At 40.1% G+C, this 18233-nt stretch overlaps 1 protein-coding gene across 2 annotated transcripts in view; it reads left to right on the top strand.

The window, feature by feature from the left end:
• LOC144713177 (Peptidase C15, pyroglutamyl peptidase I-like protein) overlaps positions 1-4590 on the top strand; it is a 4776-nt gene extending 186 nt beyond the window's left edge. Inside the window, exons 1-5 of one of the 2 annotated variants that reach the window (XM_078587691.1) lie at positions 263-423; positions 1082-1374; positions 2904-3008; positions 3097-3144; positions 4220-4590. In XM_078587691.1, the coding sequence (XP_078443817.1) occupies positions 1108-1374; positions 2904-3008; positions 3097-3144; positions 4220-4495 (696 nt within the window). In that variant the 5' untranslated portion in view covers positions 263-423; positions 1082-1107 and the 3' untranslated portion in view covers positions 4496-4590. Of the gene's footprint in view, positions 1-262; positions 424-1081; positions 1375-2903; positions 3009-3096; positions 3145-4219 lie in introns of those variants that run through there. The other variant, XM_078587699.1, reaches the window with a different exon arrangement.
• The last annotated feature ends 13643 nt before the right edge of the window (positions 4591-18233 follow it).

Here is an 18233-nt window from a genome sequence, read left to right as displayed (position 1 = left end):
TCGGTCACGTCTCGCCAGGTAGATTCGTCTTCCGGATCCGACTTCTGCCACTCGATCGCTCCTTCCTTGTAGATATTTTCATTTCTCGCCACTCGTTTCCCTGTAAAAATCGGATACTCACTGATGGGTTGCTCATTTTATCGATTTTTTACCGCAATTTTTTGATTCTTTTGATGAGCTGGTGAGTGGCGGCTCGTAGGACCTTGTGGAGATGTCTCACGATGCCTGTACATATATATAGATTTTTTTTATACGATGCCAGTATATATACCAATTCGCCGGACCCAAGTTTTATATTGAAGAATTTTCTTGGTTGCCGTCGGCGATTTGCTTCTCTTCTCCCTGGGAGCCCAAATTTCTCGTTTCTCCTTTCTCCCCCGTTCATTTTTTCCTTTGGTCTCGTCTCGTCTCGTCTTGTCCACGGTGAGTAAGGCTTGTTCCTCTCTTGGAATCAATTTCTTTCTGATTCCCAGATGATTTTCTGAACTCTAGAATTACCGAAAATTCTTCAGTATATGGGAAACGATCTGGCGTCTAACATTCTTTATTCTTCATGTTCTTCGTGGAGGAACTTTGTAAAAGCCTGGGAATTTATGGGTTTTTGTAGATTTAATTGAATCTTAGTTTCTCCACGTTTCTGAATATTTATAATTTTGACAAATTCTTTAGATGTTCTTGATTTCTCAAGATAATAAGAAATGATCATCCTTCCAATTCTCCTCTATTTGTATGAATATCGTGTTCATTGAATGCTTATAGGGGGATTCTTCTGACCCGATTTCTCCTCTTTTCTCTGTGATCCAAAAAACTCTCGCCTCTTTTTTTTTGATTATCCAATCAGATGTTCGTGATCAGGCTTTCAACTAATTCATTACGTCTCATAAATTCCGTTCCCTAATACTTAGTTTTCGAAAGAATATACTCATATCAAAATTTTTGGAAAAAAAAGGAACAAAAAAGAAAGGATATCTATCAGTTAAAGAAAAAGCTTTCAACGAAAAATTTTAAAAATATTTAAATATAGAATTCAGTACCGGATTTTCTTCTCTATTTTTTCTGAATTCATACATTTTGGATGCAGGAACTGCGCGATTGTTCCCTCTGTAAATGGGATCCGAGGGACCTTCAACTGTGACTGTCCACGTCACTGGCTTCAAGAAGTTCCATGGAGTGGCTGAGAATCCTACAGAGACCCTTGTTAGAAACTTAAAAGCTTTCATGGAGAAGAAAGGACTGCCCAGAGGTCTTGTTCTTGGGAGCTGTACTATTCTTGAGACTGCAGGCCAGGGAGCTCTATCTTCCCTTCTTCAGATTCTTGAATCTGCCATTAAAAAAACAGATTCTGGATCATCAAACCCAGGGCAGATCATCTGGGTATGTCTCAGGATACTTAACCCCCTATCAGAGCTTCTCTTTGTTCTTTTAGCTTTAATGTTGTTCCACTTAAATACTAGAAGTCCTTCTACTAAAAGAGGGCAGTGTTAGGATCGCCAACCCTTGTCAAGGGTATTTTAGTCCTTTGACATTGATGTTGTGATCTTTGATAACTTGTTGCCCTCCCCTAAAGGTGGCAGGTTAATATTGCTCTAAGGTAAGGGGGTTGTGTCAGGATCCCTAACATCTGTCACGGTTATTTTTCTCTTTTGGCATTAATATTTATTAACTTTAAATACTTGTTGTCCCTTAGGGGGGAGGGGACGTGTTTTAGGATCCCCAACCCCTGTCTGGAGAATTTTAGCCATTTGTCATTAATGTTTTTCCCTTTAAATGCTTGTAGCCCTCCCCTGAAGAGGGTATGTGTTAGAATTGCCATCCCCTGTCAGAGGTATTTAAGTTTTTATGCACTAGTGTTATTTCCTCTGAATACTTGTAGCCAGCAAGAATTCCCTACTCCTGTCAGGAGTATTTTACACTTTTGGCATTAGTGTTATTTCCTCTAAACACTTGTAGCCCTAAGGAGGCCATGTGTCAGGATAGTTTATTCTCTTGGTATTACCGTTGTTTCCTAAAAATACTTGTAGCCCTAAAGATGGCATGTGTTGTTATCCCAAACTCTTGTCAGGGGTTGTTGGATTCAAACCTGCATTTATCCTCCATTCGCTGATACATACTTTCTCAACATCACGTTCTAAAAATTTCTATCCATGTTCTCTTACTCAGAGGAAATTTATGAATCTAAATTTTATTTTATATTCTCCTACATCACGAACAGGACCATAGGTCATTAATTTCAGACAATTCAGAGGTATAGATAGAGATATAGATTGATGAATATCATAGATTGGTTGAGGTTAACATCTGATAGACATTCAATCAATGCGATTCCAATAGGATGAAATGCGCAGCTAGATAAGGTTTTGAATGTTCCAATATATCAGGAATGTTTGGGTATCGCCAGATACGACGAGCTCTCTCCTTCGGTGGCGCTCCCCCTCCCACGCCGAGACGACTCCTCTCAGGAGTTCCTCCTCTTCGATCAAGGTGGTTCCAGCTCCATCGGACGAGATCTTCTCCCAGGCGGCTTCCCTCGATGGCGAGCTCCTCCTTCCAAGCAGTTGGCGAGATCTCCCGCCCTCTTCTTGGCCCTTTCCCGATTTGAACTAATCGGGTTCTTCTTCAAGAAAATTAAAAGGCATACCTGCCCCCTCCAGTGCGGGTCTTTATTTATAGAGTAGAGAGGTCCCTCCCCCTCCTTGTTTACTGGTCTTGGTCAACGGTCTGTTGACCGGATTTCTGCTTCCTCCTTCTTTGGTATTTCCGGGAATAGAACTTATCAACATCTTTCTTGATTTCATTCAGAATCATTTTATCATAAACCATTTTAATTAAGTAGAAAGAGCCTTTTTGTATTTTATTTCTTCATTCTTAAGTATTGCATTAATAACTTAATGTCCATTCTTCAGCTACATTTTGGGGTCAACAGTGGAGCCTCGAGGTTCGCCCTTGAGAACCAGGCTGTCAATGAGGCGACCTTCCGCTGTCCTGATGAGCTCGGATGGAAACCTCAGGTAAACTAAGATCAACGTATATTCTGGTCAGCACATTCATCTTTTAATGCCTATGGTCTTTGACTTTTCTCTTGGGGCATTGTCTCAGAGGATTCCTATCATCCCAGCTGATGGTGACATCGTGCGGATTCGCGAGGTGGGATAATGGGAACTCTTTTTATTTTTATTTTCTTGAAATTCTTTCTCTCATACCCTTGTTACTGCATTAACTACATTAATTTCGAATTTTTCTTGACCTTCAGTTGATAAAATGCAAATAGAACGCAGTTGTATCTGGAACTTGTGATCCTGTTTTTTTATTTGGACTTTTAGAGCTGCCCACGATCACTTTATTTTCTTAATGTTTACCGGGGGATAATGGGAACTTGTTTGAATTCACCCGTTTCTTGAAGTTCTTTCTCTCACACCCATGTTATTATATTAATTACTCTTAACTTTGGATTTTCGCTGATTTTCAGTGGATTAAAGAGAAGCTTGGGTGCATAATCTGGGTTTTTGTTTTAAATATTGAGTTCTAGAATTGCCCATAATCACTTTATTTTTAATCTTTGCGAGTTGGGATAACGTTAACTGTCCTAGGATTCATTCATTTCTTGAACTTCGGTCTGGTACCCTTGGCTTTGCCTTTATTACATTATTCTTGAGTTTTCTTTGACCTTCAGTAGTTAAAGACAAACATGGATGCAAATAGAACACGGTTGTTGATTTCCATGTTTATTCTGGATGTATAATCAGTTTTTGTTTTAAATATTGAGGTCTAGAGCGCATAACCAATTGACTTGTTTATATATTTTCTGTTTCTTCTTTTTTAACACATGAAAACAGGATCAGATTGTCGATATTTTTCATTGTATTTTCATTTTTGAAACAGGCAGTTTGTTATTTTATATAATAAAACATTTCAATACTTCCTCTGGAAAAATAAGAAAATGAAGTACATCGGCTGTGGGATCCAGGTGTATAAAATGTTCCATGTCCTTCATTTTTATGTATCATCCTTGGACAAGAACCTTTAAATTTATAGAAAGGAACGTCAACATTAAAAAATATGAGCATTTCGTTTTGAAATAATGAAAAACATTATTGAGTTCAATTATTAAATGAAGGGGGATGGATAAATCTTGGTTAGAATTTCCATTAAGATCTATTGAATGAATATGGGATCTTGTGAGAATATTGTGTCGGTATCATAATCTTTGATGGATCTACAGACTACGGTGCCTGTGAAGGAGGTCAACTCAGCCCTAGTGGCAAAAGGCTTTGACGTGGTGCCGTCAGAAGATGCGGGACGGTTCGTCTGCAACTATGTCTACTACCATTCTCTCCGGTTTGCGGATGTCAACAAAATTAAGTCCCTCTTCGTTCATGTGCCCCTTTTCCTCACCATCAATGAGGAAACCCAGATGGAGTTTGCTGCCGCACTTCTCGAGGAGCTTGCCAAGATGGGCAGTGGCGGTGCCACGGAGATTGCCAGTGTGGAGAGGTGAGAGCACTCCCTGCCCTTCTGGGCTTCTCCCTGTAAGATCAGATTATCCGCCTTGGACAGATGAGGTTTATCTATTGGCAATGGTCCCTATTTCCAGACTCTTTCTTTTACAAAGGCACATATATATTTATATATCCTTATCTTTATCCCCTGCATAGTGTGGAAAGGATGGTGTATATTTAGTGTGTTATAGCTCTATCTCTCTCTCTCTCTATCTAGTTTTTGGGCTGGAGATCAGATGCAGAAAGTCCTTTTTTCTAGAATTTATGGGTGGTTTGCTAAGGAGTCAAAGAAAGGAAGGCAGAAAAGTAGAGGGAGAGAGGTACACTTTATAGCTTGTTATTTGTTATCTTGTTGCTCTCTGTTGGCTTGTGGGTCTAGAGGAAGAATTCAGTGTTAATCACTTTTCCAGAAGGAAATTGTTAGTATTCCATGTTGTTGTGATTTGTTTGCTAATTTGAAGGAAATTTTATAGTGACGCAGAGAGAATTATGCAACATAAATCATGTTCTTCAAGATGAAGGTGAAAGTCATTTTTGATAGTTTCTGACGTAGGACGACTACGGAGTGATCGACTAGGGAGTGGACGATGAAGGAATGGACGATTGGGTTGATGGGGCAAACTACGGGTAGAGGGACGACGAGGAATAAAACAGCCACAGAAATCACACAATCGAATTCGGAATTTAAAACCGATGAAAATCTGGTGGTGCAGCTCCGACCCTTATCGAGGGCGGGAGTACTGTCTTCCCCCACCGCGACGATGCCTAAGCACCGAAATCAATATTCGAATCCGCGTCGCGAGGATACACTCAAGAAATAGAGAAAAGAAGTAGAAAATCCCAAACCAAATCTAATTCTGACGGCGGTGGAAACTTCTCGAGAAAATACTGAGCGGGGAACACATTGACACCAAAGAGTTCAGGCGTACCTCGGCACCGTGGTGCGTGAAGAGGATGTAGGAAATTCTGATCGTGATGAGGCTGGGCGAGCCCGGGCGTTGAGAGGCCCACTGGACGACAAGATCTGGACGTTCGGGGCGTTGAACGGCCTTGGTAGTGTGTAGTTGTCGTTGTTGTAGAGTCAAGCATAGGCGAATACCTGTGCTCGCAAAGCGCACGTAGGGTGCGCAGAGCGGACGGAGCGCGCGTAGCGCGCGCGGCTTGAAGCGTCGGACGGCGTCGACGACGACTGACGTCGGGGCACAAGCGCGCGCGGCGCTGACCGGCAGCCTGGGGCGCTCTAGGCGGCGGCCTGGGGATGGCCTTGGGCGGCCCTCGAAGAGCGGCCTTGGGCGGCCCTGCGTGGGCGGCCAGGGGCGGCCCTGGGCAGCCCTAGATGGCAGCTCTGGACAGCCTTGGACGGCCCTACGTGGGCAGTCTGAGGTGGCCCTGGACGGCCTTGATGGGCGGCCGTGGGCGGCCTGGGGCGGCCCTGGGCGGGCCTTGATGGGCGGCTCTGGGCGGCCTTGGGCAGCCCTGCGTGGGCGGCCTGCGGCAACCACTGGCGGCCTCGGCGGCGGCCAAGGGCGGCCCTCGAAGGGCGGCCAAGGGCGGCCCTGGGGCAGCCCTAGATGGCGGCTCTGGTCAGCCTTGGACGGCCTTGCATGGCCAGTCTGAGGTGGCCCTGGACGGCCTTGATGGGCGGCCGTGGGCGGCCTAGGGCGGCCCTTGGCAGGCCTTGATGGGCGGCTCTGGGCGACCTTGGGCAGCCTTGCGTGGGCGGCCTGCGGCAACCTGGGGCGGCCCTTGAAGGGCGGCCTTGGGCAGCCCTACGTGGGCTGCCAGGGGCGGCCCTGGGGCAGCCCTAGATGGCGGCTCTAGACAGCCTTGGACGGCCCTGCGTGGGCAGTCTGAGGTGGCCCTGGACGGCCTTGATGGGCGGCCGTGGGTGGCCGTGGGCGGCCGTGGGCGGCCTAGGGCGGCCCTTGGCAGGCCTTGATGGGCGGCTCTGGGCGACCTTGGGCAGCCTTGCGTGGGCGGCCTGCGGCAACCCGGGGCGGTCCTTGAAGGGCGGCCTTGGGCAGCCCTCGTGGGCTGCCAGGGGCGGCCTGGGCAGCCTAGATGGCGGCTCTGGTCAGCCTTGGACGGCCCTGCGTGGGCAGTCTGAGGTGGCCCTAGACGGCCTTGATGGGCGGCCGTGGGCGGCCTTGGGCGGCCCTGCGTGGGCGGCCTGGGGCGGCCCTGGGCGGGCCTTGATGGGCGGCTCTGGGCGGCCTTGGGCAGCCCTGCGTGGGCGGCCTGCGGCAACCCTGGGCGGCCCTCGAAGGGCGGCCAAGGGCGGCCCTCGAAGGGCGGCCAAGGGCGGCCCTGGGGCAGCCCTAGATGGCGGCTCTGGTCAGCCTTGGACGGCCTTGCATGGCCAGTCTGAGGTGGCCCTGGACGGCCTTGATGCGCGGCCGTGGGTGGCCTTGGGCGGCCCTGCGTGGGCGGTCTGGGGCGGCCCTGGGTGGGCCTTGATGGGCGGCTCTGGGCGGTCTTGGGCAGCCCTGCGTGGGCAGCCTGCGGCAACCCTGAGGGGGCCTTGATGGGCGGCTCTGGGCGGCCTTGGACAGCCCTGCGTGGGCGGCCTGAGGCGACCCTGGGCGGACCTTGATGGGCGACCTTGGACGTTCTAGGGTAACCCAGGAGGGTGAAGGGGAGAGAGAAAGAGAGAGAGGGAGAGAGTGAAGGAGGAAGGGAGAGAGAGAAGGGACGAAGATGGTGGAGGAGACGATCGGGTGGATGGTCGGCAACGACGACGAGGGCGGTGGCGGCGATGGCACTGGGTAAGAAGAAGGATAGGGGAGGCTGGGCAGTCCTCCAAGAAGAGTTAAACCAAAACTCGATCTTGAATTATGACTGCCTAAGTGTTTCTTAAAAACAATGGCCTATATATAGGCCTTGGAGGAAAGAGAAAATGACGAGAAATTAGAGACGAGAAATTAAAGACGTGCACCGTGTCACGTCAAAGGGCAGTTGTGGATCTGCCTCTGGCGTCTTGTCATGACGCGCGTAGGGACGTGCGCGGGTGGAGACGTGCTTGTCGACGATTGCGGTGTGTTGACTTTGGTGTTGACTTTGATTGACCGTGGCGGGTTGACTTCGATTGAATTCGCCGTTGGGTCCATAGCAGGCGTGTTGACTCCGGTTGACCGTGGTGACGCGTTCGACGGTGATGTGTTGGCGTCCTCGCCATCAGTTTCTCTCTAAGGGATTGGAATTGTGGTAAACACCTCCTGTCCACAACTCGAAAACAATAATAATTGATTAGCATCAACTACTACCCAAATTGAGAATTTGACTGCAACAACATTGAGGTGGGCATTTTATGATACTCTCGTGTGGCAGAAGAGATGAAAGAAGCCCATTAAAATATGTACGGCTTCCAAGAGTCTGTAGGAATTTAGTTACTAAGTCTAGACTGAGATGCTCTTCATAATCTACTTTCTTCTTCTTGTTTGGTCAGACTCGTAGTATCTACTTCCTTCCCTACCCCCACAACATTCCCTGGTTGTCTTCGGCTTTATGCTCATTCCAACGTCCTATTTCCCTGATTGCCTTTTCATTAATGTTATTATTCATCGTACAGAAATATATCACATCCAAAATTTGATTATTTTTAATAAGAGAACAATATTCATTAATGCCCTTTTCTTTATCCTCATCGATTAAAATGATAAATATAGGAAAGTGAAATGACAGTGAGATTTAGGCCATCGGGATAACCTCATTAGCTCTCTGTGCTTTAGAATTTGACAACTGTACTTGATGCATTGAAGTGAACAAAACATATCATTTTATAGAAATGCAGGGTAAACTTTAGAAAAGTTGTGACTTGATGGTGTTTGAGATTCAATCAAACAAGTCAAAATATTACATTATCCAAATTATCTTACTAAAGTGTTGTATAAAAAAATGAGCCATCTTATGGAATGCATATGAAGGAATAATATACATGATATAAGAATGAGAGAACTTAAAGCACACGTGTGATAATAATCAACTAAAAGGATCTAGATACAAATGGAATAATAATTTTTAAAGAAACAATGAGTGATTTTTATTTAGTCCATCTCTTTTCCTATCTAAAATTAGTTGAATTCAAAGTAGACTGGCCATAGGCCCCTAATTTCTGCCCAAACAAATGCAGACTTGAATTTATAAAAAAATAAAATTTATCCAAGTAGATAAGATTATACCATCAATAAACGATATTAGTTGCCTTTAACCCAATCACAATTCTATGTCAAGTTTAAAATTGTAGTGCAAGGAGAAAAATGAGAAAAAACATCATTGACTATGATCGGCGAGAAGCGCTAGTTTTATTCAACACAAGGTCCATTAGCCCTTAGAAAAAGGAAACATTATCCAAGTAGATAAGATTATATAATCCATAAAAAATATTATTTGGCCCTCAAGCCAATCAAACCTCTTGGTGAAGTTTACCATTCTAGAGAAAGAAGAAAAATCAGAAAAACTTTGTTAACTATGATGGCGATCAAGCCTAGTTTTATGCATGACAGGGTCCACCAGACAATAAAAGGAGGAAAATTTATCCAACAGGACAAGACTACATCATCAATAAAGATATCACTTCTCCTTGAAGCCAATAAAAACTCTATATCAAGTTTAAAGTTGTTGGGAGAGAATAAAATTAGAAGAAAACTTTATTGACTATGATGGATCAGAAGCCCTAGTTTTATTCAACACAAGATCGACTAGCCATTAGAAGAAGGAAAATGTATCCAATTATATAAGATTATATCAATAATAAATGATATTATTGGGGCTTCAAGCCTATCACAATTCTATTTAAAGTATAAATTGTAGAGAAAAGAGGAAAAAAAAACTTAATTGGCTTTGATGGCCGAGAAGCCCTATTTTTATTCAACACTGGATCCACTATCCCTTGCAATAATTGATATTATTTTTCCTTCAACCCAATCAAATTCTATGTCAGGTTTCAAATTGTAGGATAAGGAGAAAAATCAAAAACTTTATTGACTATGATGGATGAGAAGCCCTAGTTTTATTTAAATAGATAAGATTATATCATCAATAAAAAATATTATTTGGCCTTCAACGCGATCTACTTCAAGTTTTAAATTTTAGGGAAAGAAGAAAAATGAGAAAAAATAGGGTTTCAAGGAGTAAAAACTTGGTCAAATAATACATGCAATGTTGCAAGAGATGGATGAACCAGTCGTTGATGAAGTAGGAATGCATATCTTGAGACTGACATAGGGCTTTAGAGGGCCTTCATGACAAGATTGAAGGTGCGTGATGCATGCTACTCATCAAGGTAGTACATGCCATGCCATTCTACAGTGATTTTAATTCTCTGCCCAATAGTCTGATTCATAAGAACATGCCCAATTTTAGTAAAGATCAAGACAAAGGACACGGAGGGGCCTTTAAAGGATGAAAGATTTGGGATGAGAACAATGCTAATGCTAGTGACAGGAATCAGATGACCATTAGCAGTTAACATTTTATGAGTAAAGGAGAAAGTTATATAGTGATTAAAAAATGTTTATGCGGAGTCATGTGATTTGTGGCTCGTGAATCTATAATCTAAAGATCACTTGATCATCATGGTGCGTTGGGTGAATTTTGAGATACGAAACTCGTGTAAGAATAAGAAATCATACCAGTTGAGGCTTTGGAGGGTACAATTAATGCATCGACCAGCACGCAGTGCATCTGGTCGAGTTCTTCCTTCAAATATTCAACTTCCTTTGCAGAAATACCTATGGTCATAATGGAAAAATTGGGGTTTGCCCTGTTTGAAGATGCTTGAGGTTGAGCAATAATCCCTGTGGTTGGTTGTGATTGTGGAAATGTCTATAGAATCTCTTCATTTGTTTGACTTAGAAATGTATTTTTTTGGCCATATTGAGGCTTGCCGTGGAGTTTCCAACATGTATCCTTCATATACTGTTGCTTGCCACAAGGACTGCACCGCATGTGTGCTTTGGAGTCATCTTCAGTGGTGACCATCTGGCCCCTCTGTTTTGAAGGTCCTTGTAATTGGGCAGAAGCCAAGGTGGGAATTTTCTTCGTGAATGTTTTGGTCTCTAAGTGTTTGTCTCCTCGATAGGGTCTAAAATCATTGTTTGTAGGATGGTTTAAAGTGTGTCAAGCTGTGCATTCAGTCTTGATAAAAACTTGTGGACTCAATCTTCTAGAACACAGGATATTTCCTTTGAGTCTGGCTTTTTCACAGGTCTGTAGTGACGTGTGTGAGCTCTCTAGTGTTGATGCATACTCTAGTGCTTTCATACTCCCGTGAGTGACAGTGATTGATTGCTGGACAAGTAAATATATGTACGCTTGGAGTGGGTCTGATGGAGTTTACGATAGACATCCTTCACGTATTCAGGTTGTAGTAGACTCTAACCGATAGTAGGCTCCATCATTTCAATAATCCATGCCTTAAGTAAGGCATCAACCTCCAGCCACTCTTCATAACACAGATTAGAGGAAGTTGTTGGATAAGTAGCGGGATGTGTGAGATTTTGTTGTCCTAGTAAAATCATCTTAATATATTCATACCATTCTAATAAATTTGGCCCCTTCATCTTGAAGACCTCAGGAGCTTTAGGCAAAGTGTAACCCAACATGGCATAGTCAACAGATGAGTGAACAATAACAGAGCAAAGTTGTGCTCTCGCACTGCCATCCATTATCTTTATTGCAAAAAGATGAAATACGATAATGACTCAAATCAAGTAGGGTTAAGATCCAATCAGAACTCTCCTTGAAAGTTTAATCAAGAGAGAAATCCAGAATTATGACATGCTCTACGTCACTGAAATGTTACAAATTTAATAAAAATATCCAAGTCTACTGTATGCACACAACACTTTCTCCTTAGCCCAGTTATAGCTCACCCAAGCGACTAGAAATGAATCAAATGACGTAGTGGAAAAGGAAAGAGATATGAAGTGATGGAGTGTCAGTTATGGATTAAGGTGAAAACAAGGAAATATCACACCTGGGGTCATTTTTATATTTGAGGCTAGTTGCAGAAGAAGATGATGCCTTAGAAAAAAAGAAGTAGATGATATATTTCTTTCGTGCAGAAGTAATGGGGGCTGATGCTTATGGTAGGAAAGAAAGAAGACCAAAAGCTACGGTTTTTGCCAACTTAAGATCATCATGCGATGCCAAGCCATAACTTATGGAGGAAGACTTAATTTTTGAGGCAGATTTTTGCAGAAGACTTAGTTTTTTAAGTCGGTTAAACTGCACTTCTTCCTGAGTGACATCTTCTTCAAATGACACCCAAACATGAGCAATTGTCCTTCCTAAGTGATGCCTTCTTCGAACATGCCCGCACCTGCCCATGCCCCTCGCATCCTCCCCCCTCGCCCACAGTTCAGAGGGAAGATGGAGGCCGTTTAGGAAGCCCTAGAAAAGATATCAACATGAATGAAGATTCCCCTCAGAGATGTGAAAGTGAAATGAAGAACTCTTCTGTATCGGTTTGTACTCTACCAAATGATGCCGGAAAGCCAAGCCTCTTAAAGCTCTGGCACCAGGTAGCCAGATTCGGGTAGTGCAAAATGATGCCAAATAATTGAAAGAGAGAAGAATAATATGAGATTCTTCACATGAGCTTCTTTACAAGATCCTTCAAAGCTCTGATACCGTGTGGGGAAAGGAGAAAAATGAGAAAAAACTTCATGCCTATGACGAGCAGAAGCCCTCGTTTTATACAAGATAGAGTCCACTAGTTGTTAATGAGACAGGTTAGGGAATACAATGGAAAAAAGGGACAAGCATGGACACATACATAATATACATACTGATTGAGTGAATTAACAATGAACAAATACAGCTACCCGAAAAAAAATCATTACAATTCTCATGTGATGTTTATAATAAAGTCATTGAATAAATTTAGTGATGAAGTGAATAATGATGAGATCATAAAATAGTAACCACTAGTCTTAAAACATGTATTTTATAATTTTTTTTATTTCAAGTACACACAAGATGGACATCGTAGTATATTTAAAGTATAACACTCTCTAATCCTACTAATATGATAATGAAACCATTAGTGTGTATACACTAATGATAGATAGTGGGCGTTCTTTGAGGAAATACTTCACTGAATTGATCCGTACAAATTGCTGAATGATATTGCACAAAACTGTCAATCCAATCGATTCACGCCATAGATCACTTATACAAGCATGACATTAATCAGTCATATTGTTGTTTATGTATAATAACATCCAAGGATTCATCCTAAGCAATTCAGTGAACTTTGTACTTAATGTCTCCCCACTAACAGTGAAAGGATCATCCATACTTATCATAAAACTAGGACCATATAGTAATAAATACAACATAACCATTACGGTGCGCATGTAATGCTTATAATCTATTCCATGAATACATGCTTAAAATGAATTCCAAGAACACATGAGATATTAATAAACAGATCGATTGTTTTTAAGTGTGTGTTCTAAATATTCTTATTCAAAGGATACTCATGTAGGAACTCGAAGTATTGATAATCTCACAATTCAGGTTTTAATTCGTTGGTAATCGATATTATTCTAAAAATATATAAACCAGTACTTTGTAATTTTTAACTAGTGATGAGTACAGATCGTCTCGTCAGGGAAATGATTAAGGACTTAATATTTGTACTATGGTTATTATCTAGGCGAGAATATATAATTCTTAGCATGACATCAAATGACGAGAAAATACTAGGCGAGATAGTGATGTATAGTTAAGGAGAGTAGATAGTTATAATTTAAATTTGAAATGAAGAAATGAAAGCAGGAATGCAATAATTACGAGAGGTGTGAGGGGAATAGGGTAGAGAATGAGTTGGATATGATAATGAGTGAGTAACAAAACATTAGGGTGATAGTAAAATGAGATGATGTGGACATATGGAGGTGGTGTGATGGTGAGATGTAATTGTGGCATCAAATTACGTGATCCATGATGTCAAGAAAGAACAACGTAAGGCGAAGACACTTACCATAGATCCTTACATTCTGCCAGGATCACAGCAATTTGAGGGTGCCGGTATGCTCACCCTCTTCTCTGATGCTTCTTTCCACACACCATAGGCACCAACAACACACTTGATAGATCTCAAAAACTCCCTATCTTTTACTCAGCCTACATGAGTAAGAGGCCAGTTTAATGATGATTTTGATAGTGATACAGACCTCTATTGATAGATCAAAGGATTTGATGAAAATGGGAGGGGAAGACAAAGCAACCTGAACATTTAAGCTCAATCGGACATGTGAATCGTCACATATCAAGTTTTAAATTTGGAGTAATATTAATCCTGTATGTTTTCTCTTTCCTTGCCATCGACGCTAACACTTACTCTTTTTCCATTTTTTGTTGAGCTGTCCAATCATCAAATATTCACAATGATTTGATCATCTTGTCTTTCACGTTTACACCTTTCAAAAAGTCACCACATGTATCTGCAATAAAAAAAGGACAAAAACAATTTTTTGATTAATTGGTTATTGCATGATGTGGTGTAGTGTACCCACACGCCATATCCTGGAGTATATGTTTTTCTCTTTTGAAGTGAATGACGCATTGATGTGCATCACTCACTTCAGAGACGAGAGTATTCGCTTGATAGTCTTTGACATGACACATGTTTCAGTGTGCCGCGTCAACACTTTTTGGTTTTTAATCAATTGTGGGGGTACACGTGTGCTTCACATGTATCGCCGTAGTTGTTGACTTGATTTTTCTTTCTTTTTTAATTATACTCTGCTTCAATTCTCAGTCACATTTATTATGATTTAAATGGATTATCTTTTTTCATTGGTCCATGTTGCCTTCTTTGAATAAGCATGTGAAAGTGTCAAATAATGATTGGCACATTATGGCATTGTGATCCATGATGCCATAATTACACCTGTTCATACTGGTTAGCGTAGTTCATCATTGTGAAAGTGCGTGATTGGTCATCCTTTGACGAATCGAGTGGTGACACGTGGCGGACGCTAAGATCATTAAGTATCATGTAATAAATACCATATTTGTATTCCTTATATGTGTACTCCTATCCTACCATCGAAATTAGAATTTTACAGATTCGAACTGAGAAACTATCATCCCATTGAATCTGATTGGGATGCCCCTAGTTTGACATGTCTACTGGGACGAGAATATGAAACTCAGATTTATGGGTGTATTCAATACTTTCAAAAAAGGAGTCTATATCATTTTTAAGCAATAAAAATATAATAAGTATATATTTCAACTTAGAAAATTTATCTCTCTGAACATAAATCTAAAAAATTCTTAAAAAATATTCTGAATCATAAAATTAAGTTCTTTCAGGATATGTCAAAAAATCCTTAAAAATTATTTAAATCAATAAATTTAGAATATCAATCTAAAGTTAGATTTAATCCTCTTATGCTTGTTTAGACACATATTTACTAATTTTAATGCATAAATTATGTAAATATCATGTCACTAAACTAATAATTTGCGTGTTGTCACTTATTTGAATAAAATATCACTATCTAGGCTGACTCATATGACGAGTATGGCTGGTCTCGTAGCCATTAGTGTGGAGGTACTAAGGATATATGGTGAGTGATCTTTAGTGGAAAGAGTTAACTGACTTGATCTATATGAATCCTTGAATGGTACTATAAAACTTTTAATCAGGTTGATTCACATCATGGTTTTGTAAGTGATCCTTAGACCTAAGACACCAAAGAGGTCTTGTGGATGGATATTTGTTCTTTGACTATGACCTACGAGTCTCTAATCATGGGATACTAAAATACAAATCTCTAATCATGGGATTCTAAACAGGCTTGGATTGGGTGCATCAAGAAGTTCACGAATATGATTGAGTGGTCAAGATGGGATCGGTATTAGTGGTGACGCATCAAGGAAGATGATGTGATGAAGTCCTTGGCCAAGGTAATGAAATATTGGATGATTTCTCTGATGATTTCAAATGTATCATTACTAACTCGGATGACCAATTAGGGTTTGAGAGTTGACTATACCCTAAGTCATTCTTGGATCGTCAAGTGGATGAGGGGCTATACGTACCTAGTAACGGATGACAAAAAAAGTTTCATGAGTGAGTTGATACACACTCTTTGTATCTTTAGACCACGAGGTGTAGCTTTGTACTCCATGGCTTAGAGACTCAACCTATCGATTAGGTTGAATTGATCTGACATTAATTATCTATATGATGATATATAGTTAATTAAATTTTAAGGCAAATAAAGGTAATTGGGTGTCGAAGTCGTTAAGAAGACTGATACATGGGCCTAGAGGGTCACATGCAAATGGTCTTTTGGACGTTGAAATATATACTTAAGTTTGGGGGATTTTTATGAAAAATACCCACTTAGTACAAATATGGGAAGACCCTGAACAAAATTCACCCATGCCCGAATTATTCAGGGGCCTCCCCCTTTTTTACCTTCTCCCTACATCTTCCCTCTTTCCTGATTTGATTGGGACGGCACAATGACACTGACGGAGGGTGAATGGAGCTCGTCAATGTGAAGGAGAGATTCAACATGCCATGGAGTGCGTGGATATGAGTAGAGGTTGCACACATGAGCATCTCGATTTGTCTCGCTCGAGGATCTAAGAAATCGCGGATGTGATCCATGCACATGTGATTCATTTCAGGTTTTTGTTCATAGCATAACAATTCTATTTAAGTCTTCCACTACGAATCATTTTGAATTCTTCATCCAAGTTCAGGCATCCAGAGTCCAACAATAACTCACTAGGTCATTGAACATATTCATGTACTTGTTCATACACATCATATGGAATGATAATGAATATATATTTATTCCAATGAGATTAAATAAAACATGTTGGTGTGATTGGCTTGATAGCCACAAAATATCGATCACAGACCCCTTGAGCGTGAACATTATATGGACATAATTATCAAGAATGGTAGATGTTACATGAGAGAGTTCATTTGCTACTTTTTATCTCATAAAAATTTAGGTAAAGCTTGTGATCGATGAGCTAGAAAATGAATCTATCAATTATGTCAATTTGATCATTATTTAATTCATATATACGTGGATACATTTAATTAATAAGGTTAGTCAGTAAATTGTATTGGGCCATTAACGTTATTTAGACTAATACATGGGTCTAGAGACTCATAGACACAAATCTATGGATGTTGATTTATATACCTAACTCATGAATAAATTTTATGAAAATAAGGAAGAAGGCATCCATGCCACCCTTGCATTCTCCTTGTTTCTGAGTTCACCCTTGCAAAACTTCTAAGATGGTTAATGATAACTTACATCTTATAGCAAAATTAAAGTCTATAAGGAGATTCATTGTTTGAGAAATCAGGTGCACAAATCTAGATTATGGACACGTAAATGGCTCAATGGTTCCCTTACAGTGAACAAGTTGAGAATGAAATCAAATCCGCCCAAGGAGATATGATCAATTCTCATTTGATATTTTAATTGAATTTTATTTCTACAAACTCTGCTTTGTGAATCAATCCTGAAATTCAATCAATCCCAAAATCCCAACAATTATGAGGTAGTTACACATAAGTTTCCCTAGAAGTAAAGTTAAGAGTCTTCTTTTCATCAATCATATGACAGTCTAGGGGAAGAAGAAATCATTAAAATAAATGCGGAAATCATTAAATGATGACAAACTATGGAAATATAAATTTAAATACCCATCAACCTGATACATGAAACTTTATTAATTCTCTTTCAAAAAATGGAAACAATATAATTTATATATTAAAAAATTACGTTTCCTACACTAATCTCTCTTATAACTGTGTTGAGTTCATCCACTTACTAGAAATTATTGATTATATACACATATGTTTATATTCACTATGATTAAAGGGATTAAATGATTTAATAATTCAAAACACTGTTCTCTATCTGATTTAATATTAATGACATACTACAAATTTAAATATAAATTTGAAGCAAGTAAGTATTCTACTTGTGGTGATCATCATGATGGTACTGACTACTAACTGAGTAATTTTTTACAATAAGTGATTATTAATTTTGATGAACTTCTATTGGAAAGAAAATTGACTGTTTTATTTTTTAATTGGTGAATTCGTGTCAGTATAAAAATTTGAAATTCATCTCTAGTATTGTGCATGAAATATGCAATAAATACATGATAATGGATACATAATTTTGGTGGCATCAATTTTTAAATTTGAGGGTGGCAGATAATTAGTCCTTTTAAGCAATTATATACTAAAATATACATGTCATTATATTTAATAAATGAATGCATGCTACTATCAATAATTTTGTATTTATGGTAATTTTGTATGAAATTGATATTTAAGATCTATAGGTGAATAAATATAGCTGGTCTCTTAAAACCTGCAAAAAAACTTGAATCTATGGTTTAGTTAATAAAATTGAATATATGAATGTGTCTGATAACATATTATTCAGGTGAAAAGTTAGTAAAATGGACATATTTATGCCTCAATTATTGTTTTAGAGTATTAAAGTGACATATTTACAAATGAATAATAAATAAAATTTATTTATTAGTTATCATTGGAGTTTATTTTTAAGTATTATTTATGTGATTTTTAATGTGTTATTAACAAAATAATTTATAAAATGTTTTAAATGTTTCTTTATATTTGATGATTTTTATGGGATGATAGAGAGTAACTATGAGAGTTTTGAATTCTCATTGACAACAACCAGAAAAATAAAACAATAG

Source organism: Wolffia australiana, chromosome 1 (genome assembly GCF_029677425.1).
Source record: "Wolffia australiana isolate 7733 chromosome 1, ASM2967742v1".
Lineage (NCBI taxonomy): Eukaryota > Viridiplantae > Streptophyta > Magnoliopsida > Alismatales > Araceae > Wolffia > Wolffia australiana.
The sequence above is the reverse complement of the archived record's forward strand: the minus strand, read 5'-3'. Positions and strand labels throughout refer to the sequence as shown.